This window comes from Lytechinus pictus, chromosome 4 (assembly GCF_037042905.1).
Source record: "Lytechinus pictus isolate F3 Inbred chromosome 4, Lp3.0, whole genome shotgun sequence".
NCBI classification, from domain to species: Eukaryota; Metazoa; Echinodermata; class Echinoidea; order Temnopleuroida; family Toxopneustidae; genus Lytechinus; species Lytechinus pictus.
In genome coordinates, this window is record NC_087248.1 from 13,621,536 (window position 1) to 13,634,054 (window position 12,519).

General features: G+C 38.3%; 1 protein-coding gene across 1 annotated transcript; it reads right to left on the reverse strand.

Annotated features, from left to right (window-relative positions):
* Nucleotides 1-2,786: 2,786 nt before the first annotated feature.
* On the reverse strand, nt 2,787-11,256 carry LOC129259503 (tripartite motif-containing protein 2-like). The gene is made up of 3 exons (XM_064098936.1): nt 11,051-11,256; nt 8,473-8,576; nt 2,787-7,491 (listed from the first exon to the last, which is right to left on the reverse strand). Exon 3 carries the CDS (start codon nt 7,223-7,225, stop codon nt 5,141-5,143), a length of 2,085 nt encoding a protein of 694 aa, XP_063955006.1. The 5' UTR covers nt 7,226-7,491; nt 8,473-8,576; nt 11,051-11,256; the 3' UTR covers nt 2,787-5,140.
* Nucleotides 11,257-12,519: the final 1,263 nt, after the last annotated feature.

The window sequence follows — 12,519 nt, forward strand, 5'->3', positions numbered from 1 at the left end:
CAATTGTAAACTAATAGCTATAAAAGACCATATAGAGTAAACATCAAAACTGACAAGATATAACTATTTTTTTTAAAAACCTACAAAGAAACACTTATGGGTGAAATTTATCACGAACTAGTAATAATAACCTATGAAATCTTGGTTAAAATCACTCAAACGCATTTGCTTAACCTCGAGGTGTCAAACTCTTATATAACATGTCTAACGAGTCCTGTAACATCAAATGCATTCAACACCCTAACTGTATTACAACCGATCCAATATACTGTGACAGAGTATGCATGAAACATATAATTTATCCTCAACATTAAGAATTGGTCCAATAAACATGTTATCTTATAAAAAAGCAAATTAAACTCTCTATGCATCTATTTGTATGTATTTTTGTATTGCTAAGTTTATCATGTTACAATTGCAATCACTGCAATTAACCATTCAACTACAAAATACACCGTTGCATATCACAGTTGGCATTTAACATATTTCAGTGCACTCTCTATGCATCTATTTGTATGTATTTTTCTTTTGCTCACGCTGTAAGATTACTATGTTACAATTACAATCGCTGCAATTAGCCTATCAACTACCACATGTGACACTGACACAGTTAAGCATTTAGCAGGCTCCTCGATTATCTGCAATATACAATACAACCACACAACTTCACATTATACAATTATGTTATCCTTATTCATTTCTTTCTTCAGAATAAACACCATAACAAAACTAAACTGTACATGGCTAACCATTGAGAAATATAGGCTCTTGGACACACTGTCCGAATTACGACCAAAGTATCAATGCATAACATAATATGTAGGGAAACACGTAACTTTTCAATGTGCTTGTTTTGTTTGTTTTATTTTTCAATGCGTTCAAACTGATACATTATCAAAAGTATATATATTATTTGCAATATACAATCCATATATTATCCATCAAATAACTTTTCAATGTCTTTTCAATGTGTTTGTTTTGTTTGTTTTATTTTTATTAATGCATTCAAAATGATATATTATCAAAAGTATTTACATTTTTTGCAATAATACGAAATAATCCATAATGTATACAATATAATCACAATACATAATTAGAACAAAATAAAAAAAACTCGATGAGAGCATAAACGTCACTTTGTAATAATAAAAAACAGCATTAACTGATAAACGCGGGAGACCAGCATTTTCATTTGTTTTAACAATGCAGAGCTATACTTCATACCAATGGTCTGCTTATCAGGTAACATAATTAATACGCATATAGATAATTTACACCAGTGGGAAAAATATGGAAAACATCAGCAAAGAACGAAATGATAACCATAAAACCTGCAAACCAAGTAGCATTTCTCTCTCTTACAGAAAAAAAAACATATTTATACCTACCAACGAATCGGACACAGACAACTTACCCTCAACATTAAGAATTAGTCCAATAAACATGTTTCCTAATATACTTAATGAATAAAAAACAAAGATATTTTAGTACACTCTCTATGCATGTATTTGCATGTATATTGGACTTGCTGACGCTGTTAGATTATCATGATACAATTACCAATACTGCAATTAACCCTTTAAGTACTAAATGCATCGTTGTAAATAAATGTTACGTTGACACACTGAAGCATGTAACAGACCTATCTTCAATATACAATACAGCCCAACAGTTTTTCACTGATACAATTCCATTACTATCCTTATACATGTTTCCGTATATTGTTTCTTTTTTCTGAATGAAAACTATAACAAAACTAAACTGTACATGAAAAAAATATGTTGGCTCTTGTACACACTGTTTGAATTACTACTAAGATATCAGTGCAAAGAATATGGAAGAAATCGCATCAAAACAATACATTCGCGTAATGTGAATTCAGTATTGCCGCTAAGACGAACTTGAAGTTGAGGTTTATCTTTGACACCGAATCAAACAATAGAATACATTGAACGATGTCTATATGACATATGAGAATACACGTGGGGAAGAAATGTTGAAAAAATCTATACCTTTTAAACATCATCAACAGAAAAAACATAATAAATAAACGAATGCATATATCATCCATCAAATAATTATGTCATTTCAATTTCCACCATTATTTTAACAGTGCAGAGCAATAATTTTTATATCCTAATGGTCTGCTTATCATGTAACGAAATGAATACCCATATAGACAATTTACAACAATGGGCAAAAACATGGAAAATATTATGATTAAGAATGAAATGATAACCATATAACCTGCAAACCAAGTAGCAAATTGATTTTCTCACTCTATACAGCAATAAAAAACATATTCATCATGTTCATACCAACCAAACAAATCGGCAGGTACAATTTCAGAGCGACACACACCACATCACATAAAAACAGAATAAATTGGTGTAAATTGTGTATTAATATAAAGATTTACAACAACTAAACAGGATATTGTCAAAGAAGAAACTACCATTAACATTCATAAATGACTATGTATAAGAGATTTAGAAAAAATGAATACAATTAATATTGTAACAAAATCAACATGACCCCCCCCCCAAAAAAAAAGTCATTACATAGTAATGTAAACAGAGCACTAGCGTACCTACGGGGGGGGGGGGGCCAGAGGGGGCACTCTGCCCCCCCCATGACGAGCCACAACCCATACAAAAGACATATACCTGCCCCCCCTGACGAGCTTAAAAGACCTTTTTTTGCCCCCCCTGACGAACTTGAAGACCTTTAATGCCCCCCTGAAGAGCTTGAAGACCTTTTTTTTTTTTTTTTTTTTTTTTTTTTTTGCTTGTCAAATTTTTTGGCGGCCGATTTTGCCCCCCCTGTGGAAAATCCTAGGTACGCCACTGAAACAGAGTCTATGATTGGAATAGGGGGGGGGTCAAACAAGTGCCTGATGAGGAGGGAAGGCATGCACTCTGGGAGGATGGGGCCAAGAGTGGGGGGGGGGGCTACAGTTCAGGGGACGCGAAACTGGGGGACGGTTGTCTGCTGTATTCAACGAATTTTAACGGCTCCAACAGTACAGGCGTATCTCCACAATGGGGACAATATTGAGTCAAGGGTAGACAGGGGGGCATATAAGCTGGAAGGGAAGCGCATCACGAGGGTATTGAGTGAAACTGTAATATCACAACTAAAACATGAGCTGTGAGGGGTGAGGATACGCTGGTCCCTACTTTGGGGCGAAGAGGGTTATGGGTTTCAGGGGTTCTCATCATCGGAGGGGTGAGGACATCCTTAGTAGATGGCGACTTGTTGGATGGGGCGCAGACATCGGCATGTGGATGGAGGTCTGGTGGGGCATCAATATCGATTGGAATTGTTACATCTAGGTAGTGGGTGTACAGGGTGTCTACATATTCAGGTGGTTGGTAGTTGAAAAGGGCATCTACATCTTGTGGGGTGTTGTTGGCGAAATGGGATCGTAACCACAACATCTAAAGTACAGCCAGTTGGTGATGGGCAGGTGTGTCTATATTTTTGTGTTGGTGGCATGTAATTGCCCCCTTGTTAGAGGGTAATTGCACTCTAGCTCTGGCTGGCTATTAGGCTATGTATGACCAGTAGTAGGACTACATGTAAGTAGAGGTGAAAATAATGTATGATTGTGTGTGCCACTGTTATGTGTGTCACTGTACGAGAGTAAGACTACTGTACCCCAGGTAACAATACAGCGTGGAACAAAGTTGGGATTTTTTCTCCAACGTTGCATCATCGATAGAAGTGCACGCGCATACATCGTCAGTCCAACAAAGTTTACGACGATGTATATCAACGTTGTCTGGCAACAATGCTTCAATGTGGTCTGTCAACGCTATTCCAATGTTGGCTGAATTACAGCGTTGGACAAACGTTGGAACAACGTTAAGAAGATATATATTTCTGACGTTGCCTGAACGTTGGTATGCAACGTTGCAACATTATTAGGAGTGCACGCGCATGCATCGTCAGACCAACAATGTTTCCAACTTCGGTCCAACGTTGTCCACCATCAGTGCTCCAACGTTTTCCAGTAACGTTGGTCCAATGTAGGCCGAGTCATCAATTACAGCGTTGGTGCAACATTGGTGTCAATCATATTTTCATCAATCTAATATCCAATGTCGATTCAACGTTAATCCATCATGTCTTTCCAAAGTCCAACGACTTTCAACTTCAAGTTTCCAACGTTGAGCCAATGTTGGCTTGTTACCTGAAGTAGCTGAAAGGTTGCTTTCACATTGGCAAGACTGTCGGTCCGTGATTTTTCAAACGAAACGGGCAAGCGTATTTGCTATCAGAAATGGAAAATCAATTTCGTTGAGAGGATCGGACACGATTGACTCATTTTGACTCATAAGACGGTGAATCGATCATGAGCAAATTGTCGACTGAGGTGAAGATGTTCACTTTGACGAGTGATTCAGGCATTTATTTCTTGTGCACGATGTTGATTTGCACAACTGAAGGTGAACACATCCCACTGTTACAGAAAGTAGGGCTGATGTTACTGCCGACAAATTATCACATGTTCATGATAATGCCGGTTGAGAATTGTCCTACATGATACTCTCAACACCACCCATAAGGGGGAAATGAACATCACCATGGCAACGCAGCTAGAATCACTAGAGCTTTTTTTTAGTTTATGGAAGTAGGTCGGTCGCTCCACTCGACTAAATGGGCACATAGTTTTATAAATGTTATTGTGTTCGCTGCTACTATGATATAAACCAAGGTTACAAAAACTGAAATGAATCCAACAGCTGTATCAAACACTACCCGCCCCTACCTCTAGTCTAGAAATCAACAATGATGAAGCTTAAATGATTACCATCAAATGTCGCTCTGTCGCTTGCTTACTAATAATGAATCCAAGGGGATGGGAATGTATATTCCACTTGAGAGAGGATGGCGTGTATACAAAGTTCATTTGCATTCTAAAGAAAACGTTATTCCGATTACTGGATCACTCGGTGGATTTCACTTTTGAAAAGTGATAAACGGACACGTATAGCATAAGTGCAATTGAAATGCTCTTTGAAAACCGACAGAGCACTCGCTTAATCACTTCTTTTTTTCGCGTAGAAGGTTTGCACAATCATGTACACATGTGGCATTGAAAACCACTGACTGCCCACCTCCTGATATCAGGAACCTAATTTACCTTTGAATCTTTGGGCATGTCGGGAGTCACAATCATTATTTTACCAGTTTCAGTAGCCACTGCGGCTGCAGACTCTCCCGTTGGTGGAACTGCTATAATGAGACTATTACAGCTGTGTGATTCTCCCTGAAACAGGGTATCCACCTTCAACCCCTGAAAGGAGTACCTTTCCAGTGTCCTCTTCGTGTCTTCGCCTGACCATAATACATATAGTAAGCGATTAGCATCACACCCGATGGCCACCTCCTTCCATTTATCGTCGTGGATAGAGCGAAGTGCCTTTCCGGATTGGTCTAGAATGGACACGGTTGCTGGTTCGTGCAAGACCGCAATCAAATCTGGTTTTATATGAGGGACAGCGATGCAGGTCGGTGAAATATCCTTCACATCGATTGTATCCTTCAGTGTACCGCTCGACCGAAGAACATATATCTTATGGTTGTCGCGATCAGTGATGTAAATATTGTCAGCACTGTCTGTTGCCAAACCAGAGATATTTCGTCCATTTGGTAAATTATCATCTATCTGGTCCAGTTTATCCCCAAGGATGTACAACTTCGCATCAGTGGTTGCGATGATGAAGTATTGGTCTGAAAAAGAAGAAAAACATCTGATGCTTTGGTATTCCAGATCGAGGAAACGGGTCCAACTTAAATCGTTACAGTGAGGTAAGCTTGTAGCCGTCTGTCGAATAACAGTAGACACATCAGTATTCCTAACTGTCTTTGAATAAGTGTTTAAACAACGATCGCGACACTTTATGCAATATGCACCATCACATGGTTTATACTTCGTGTGTCCATCTGTGACGCCTTCAGCTTTGACAATGGCTGAAATTCTTCCGTCACGAGAGAACTGAACATCTATTGGTCCATCAATACATTCCACTGTCAGAGTGTTGTGTTCTCTGCAGTCACAATTTATTACGACTTTCCCAAATTTCGCCTCTATTGTTTTTACATGATAGTGCAAGTCATCGTTTGACTTCTTTATCTGTTGGAACTGATCCGTATCCGGTTTATCAGCTATAGTTCTATCCATGGCCTGATTAAGATCTTTGTACATGGAGGCCAGCCCAACAGGATCCTCCTTGTTTTCAAGAAGCTTCTTCGACATAGACAAGCTCTTATCTGCCAGTGATCTCATGTGTTCTGTTTTCTTCATCAGTCGATCTAACTGGTTTTCTTGGTCATCAAGAATGTCCTGTGCTTCCTTTTCCATTTGCAACTGCGTCTTTTTCACCCTTCGATTAAATTCAGTAGAAGCTTTCTCAATGGCTTTGCTTTTTTTCTTAGAGTTGTCTATTATATCATTTCGGAGTTTATGTAGCGAATTGAGAAAATCTGTAAATTCATCACATTTCTTGGATACCATTACTTGGCGTGAGCTCAGCTCCTCGCGGATAGTCGGGACGTAATCCTTCAGTAATTTAAGCGTGTGATCTCCTTGTGCATGGTCAGACAGTGTACAATCTTGGCAGACGGGTTCAAGGCAGGTCACGCAGAAAATCTTTAGTTTTTCGTCGACATGTTTTGGACAGTGAATTTGGTGGTCTTTATTTTTTATTGATACCTTTCCGGCAAGCAGATCAGATATCTTAGCAACTTCATGTGCTTTGGTGAGTCGTAAACCAGCGTGTACTGTCGTGCAGCGTTTACATATGACCTGGCAACAATCGCTGCAGAAAGTAAAATTCGAATCCTCAGTCGAAGAAGCTTTTACACTTGCAGTCCATCCACAAACCTCGCAGTGATTGCCTGAATTCACAAGTTTGCTCTTTCTGGTTTCCTTTTCCCGAAGAGCTGCTACTAAACGAGTAGCTCTGTAGTCCAGTTTCAATCCAAGGACACCGTTTTCAGGTAGTGTAGTATGTGCACAGCAGATGGCGCACTTCAGGTTGCCTTTCCCAGACCCGGACGAGTCATCTTTCGAGCTTTTAAAGTACTTTTCCAAGCACTTCTCGCAAAAGCTGTGCAAGCATTCCAGTATTCGCGGTCTTTCCAACATACTGAGGCATATTGCACATTCAACTTCATCGGAAATAACAGAATCAAGAAAAGTGTTTAGAGTTGCCATCGTAATTTATTTCATAGAATAGTGATGGATAAAGCTGAAATGACGTATAACGACGGGGATTTTTAAATTATATTTGCGGACTTAACAGAGGTTCAAATGTCAAAGTTCAAGATGATCACAGCCTCCAGGTATTTTAGTACCGTTGGAATATCTGGGATGTTGGGGACACGAACGTGGTCACCTGATTATTTGTACTTTGAATAAGATGATATTACCTATTTCGAAGAGGATGACAAACCTTATGCTGAATCCTGAGAACAGTTTACCTGAAAAGAAGAGGGGATAACCAACGGACTGTAAATGACAAATCAAAAGACGCAAAAGTAGCACAGAATAATCGACTTTTACTGTCGGTGTCTCTTTTCTTCTAATTTACAGTTATCTTCAACAGAGTAAAAATTGCTTCAGTTGTAGCTAAATGAAGCAGACCAGAATACATTTATGCTAAAACGTTGTGTTTGATAAAAAAAGATCTTTCAATGCATCTCCATGTCAACAGTATCTGTTGTAAAGCATCCTTTGCCCGAAGAAAAAGTTTGTAAAGTTCGTAGATCTTTGTAAACCATCTACTGAAGTCCCCATTTCCTGAACTTATTAGTTCACTTCTTAACATTTGAAACAAACGTCTAGAGCCCGTCTAGTTTCCCTAACTAAAAACATGATCATATTACAATAACTTTTAACCATGGCACTGGCTACCCATCAAATTTCGCATACAGTTCAAAAATCTACTCTTAACATTTTAATCTGTTCATAGTCATGCTACAAAATATCTTTCTGAATTAATCCAGGAAAAAACGTACGTACGTCCCTTCGTTCTGCAAATCAATATTTCTTAATTATCAAAAACCTTTTTATTTCGTGATAGGTCATTTTCAAGGCCCCACGTCTGTGTTATATTCTTCCATTTTCCATTCTTTCTATCCCGATACATTTTTCAGATAAAATTGAAATCTTACCTTCGAAAAAAGCATAAAATTATTCAACATAACTCTATCTAAAGTTATTTAATACTTTACTTTTGGCTTTATAATTTCTAGTTCTTTTTTTGTACATTATACACTTTGATATGGATCTCATGAAAAGCGCTGTGCAAGTTTAAGTTATTTTAATTATTTATTTTTGGACATGTAACCCAACATAATTATGAATGTGTTCGCTTTATTTTTTAAAATGTTATACATTTGGTTGAATTAAAATAAAATCCTAAGTTATGGTTATTGCTATCGTGTCAAAATGATTATCACCTTTCTTCACAACATGAAAATATCAAGAGCTGCGTAGTATCCAAAATATCATCAATACATGGTGTTCTGGAACGAATGAATTGTCTGATGGGTTCGTTTCCGTTCTGAAATGAATAACAATATTTTTATTCAACCCATTTTAATATCTAAAAATGATCCGGAATTCAAGATTGCTGGTTCAGAGGAATTTGATGAGTCAAATGAATGGAAGAGAAAAAAACGTATTGTCACAGACCTTATTCGAAGCAAAAGTGAAATTACAAGTTAGCAGGTTTCGTGCATTTTCAAGCCCTACCCGCCTTGGACGATACTTGCATTTAGATCACTCATATTCTTTCGCCTCGACAGCTGGTTCTGTTGTGTCTATTGCGCCACTCAGCGGCTATATAATGTATATGACGCCATCTTGTTTAAGCGGAGTTGTGTTAGAGAAGTTCATTATTTCCCTTTTTCTGATTGCGAGTACGCATATTTGAAAATGAGATCACAAGCAATGTTGGGTACGTCAATGAACGGGGGCTTGCATTGTGGCTCTAGATTCATACTTTGTGATTTCTCTCCCTACCTCATATTTGGCTTTGTCCGCTACGTCACGCAAATCTGTTACACGTCATTTAAATGCATGTAAAACCTTTATGGGTGAAGCTACGCCAACACAGCATATACAAAATGGCAAAGTATCCTATTAGGGATTAGGCCCTCAGACCCCCCCTTCAAAAATATGATACTGATGGATTTCCATACAGTTCAGGTTTTTTTGTTTCGTTTGTATCAATCGCAGCTCATTGTAAGGCGGGCTACTGCATGGTGTTAACGCAACGAGAGTGAAGTCTGTATAATAATAATAATAATAATAATCCGCTTTTATATAGCGCTTAATCCATCGGAACGACGTGTCTAAGCGCTTTAGAGATATATTATTACCCCGGTCGTCGGATTCAATCAGTCATTCCCGCACACAATGTGTGCACATCCTCCACTCCCTGGGGAGTATTCCCGTCAGTCGCCTGTGAGGTGCACACAGTACTGGACAAGCTACAATGACTTTCACATCCTACCGGGTACCCATTTAGCACCTGGGTCGAGAGTGGCAAAGTGTGGATTAACGCCTTGCCAAAGGACGCTAGACCGCGGTGGGATTCGAACACACGACCCTCTGTTTACAAGGCGAGAGTCAGAACCACTACACCACGGCTCCTCCACGTATAGCTAGACTACAGACTAAAATTGATATTCCAGAGTGACTTGACGGTAAGTCTTTTTTGTCAGGTCTCCTTGTCTTTTGGAAAATGTGATTTTGTTACTAAGGATACTAGATTTCGAACCAAGAAGAAGTTGGTCTCTTTTTGTCTCGCCCACCAGAGGTGATCGAACCCTAGGGATCCAAATGTCGTCCGTCCGTCACAAACCTTATGACACATAAATCCGCAACCGTAAGTCACTTTTCAACCAAACTTGGATGGTAGATGGACTGGGGGACCTGCATGTTATGCTGCAGTTGGAGGTCACATGATAAGGTCAAAAGTCATTTTCAGGTCAACGTTAAAGTTTACATGCAAGACTCTCTTATGACACCTTACTCCGCAACCGTAAGTCACTTTTCAACCAAACGTGGATGGTAGATGGACTTGGGGGACCTGCATGTTATGCTGCAGTCGGAGGTCACATTGTAAGGTCAAAGCTCATTTTCAGGTCAACATTAAAGTTTACATGCAATACTCTCTTATGACACCTAACTCCGCAACCGTAAGTCATATTTCAACCAAACTTGGATAGTAGATGTACTTAGGCGACCTGCATGTTATGCTGCAGTCGGAGGTCACGTGGTATTAAGGTCAAATGTCATTTTCAGGTCAACATTAAAGTTTACGTGCAAGGCTCTTATGTGTTTTCCATCCCATGATCCCAGTCATTTCACAATGGAGTTTTGATACAATTATGTTGTCTGCCCTCACAAATCACGATATTTCTGGTTATTTTCATGAGTGGGCGAGACACAAAATCGCTTTTGCCCTGTCTTAATATAAAGAAAAAGTGGGTAACCAAACGAAATACTGAAATGGGTGGACGACCGCAACTGGTAATGAGCACACTTATAAGAACTGAGAGTACCCTTATTACTCAACTCGGAAAAAATGACATCAGCATTATGTGATCTTGCCCGACCCCCCCCCCCACCCCTCAGTGCGGCGCCAGCCCGCGGGGGGGGGGCATTAACGAAAATATTAAACAGCATCGATTAGAGGCTCTGTTGACTAGCTTATGATTGAAATCAATACGAAATATTGCTACATTTACGATTTACTAGAATTAATTAGGATGGTTAGAATGATGATCTATCAAGTTTTACATTGGAGTGTTTTCAAAACAGGTTTGCCAAAGCCTTCCTAAAATTCTTTGTAGGCTCAAGTGTTTTATACATAGGTCTAGATATCTAAATAAATTATTTTCCAGTGGTCATAATTTTGTTTCCAATCAAGTATAGTCAATTAATCACAATCAACATAGCATGTAAATCAACATACACATTGGATTATACTACTTTAATATTAAAATAAAAATGGAAATCTTAACTTACTAATGTTTTTTGTGCTGGAGCTTTTCCGTGTGACACATTTTTCGCAATTAAATTGTCACAAGCTTTGAAGTTGCTTGATCAATGCTTGCAGGTTTTCCTTTACCATAATTCACATGTTATTTTAAAAATGCCTACCGAGCAAATAAATAACCAGACATGTTTTTTTGTTCGTTTATGGTATTGCTTTCTCAACCAAACAATAGAATAGAGTTGAAAACGTGGTATGGCAGTGAAATACGCTCTTGCTGAATAAGTCTCATCACCCACACCTTTAATATCCAAACCGATCATTGCTATTATGTTATTTCAAATGGCTCAAATATCGGTCGTTGGAAGTCGTTTTTCTTGGTGTGACTGAACGTGAGCGGGGAATTTCCAGTTGGCACGGTGCCAGCTTAAATGTATGAGGTGTTGACTGTACAATAGAGATGCACAAAATATATAAGCAAATTTTTTTAAAAACATACAAAATACCAACAGTATGATACGCATAATACAGATAATACAATATCATGGGTACAGCAACACCAGATTTCAACACCGTACTTGAAATCACTATTAAAATCTGTCAGTTCGGTTTGTCGGTGTCTGTCCTGTCCTTATCTTAAACATCTAGAATCTAGACTATCTAGGTTTTTTGGAAGATACCATTATCATGAATTCAGCCACAGTTTCCCCATACCCCATACATGATCACTGTTAAAATGTGACATAATCACAGAATTATAAACAATGATCAAATCCTTTTCGTCAACGAAATTCTATATAGACTTGAGCATGAATTTACCACCTTTTAACTTTCTTCTGCACATAATTGATGCGATTGTGTCATGTAAAATTGGAATCAAGAATGCCACCTAAATACTTACAGTCATCTACATTACGTAATGGAGTATTATCAATTTGAATCTGAAATCATTTTAAATTTTAATGAGGCTTTGTTTAGAGCTTTGTGCACAAATCTCACGAAACATTTATTCATCAAAATTGACGCTTTCTTAAAATATTGGTAGTTGGTAGATGGGCCTCGAAAAAGAAAGTGGTCCTCGATTAAAAAAAAAAGGTTGAGAAACGATGTGCTAGGTCTTCATTAATCTTATAAGTTATTCCAGTGGGGCTTTTGCATGAACAACAAACCATCGTATTATCTGCTTACAAACTATAGTAATTCATAGTATTTTTAGATGGAAGGTAGGTCATTAACAAATATAATAATAGGGGTCCCATATGCATGGGTATCATAATAATCAACAAAAAGTAAGTCCCTCCTTAATGAAAAGGCTGTAGCTTTTGAACAGAATAATTGTGAGATATAAAATCTCCCAAGTAGTTTTTTTTACCCTCATTGAGCAAGTGCTGTGAAAAATGGAATTGATTGAGGTATGCGTGAGTTTTCAAAGGTTAAGGTCAAAATTTGCATTATTTTAGTCCAAGAGTCGTTCGGGGGTTGGACAGAGTTTGGGGTAATT

Coding starts and splice junctions, on each gene's coding strand:
- LOC129259503 (XM_064098936.1), bottom strand. CDS start 7,225: ATGGCAACTCTAAACACTTTTCTTGATTCTGTTATTTCCGATGAAGTT.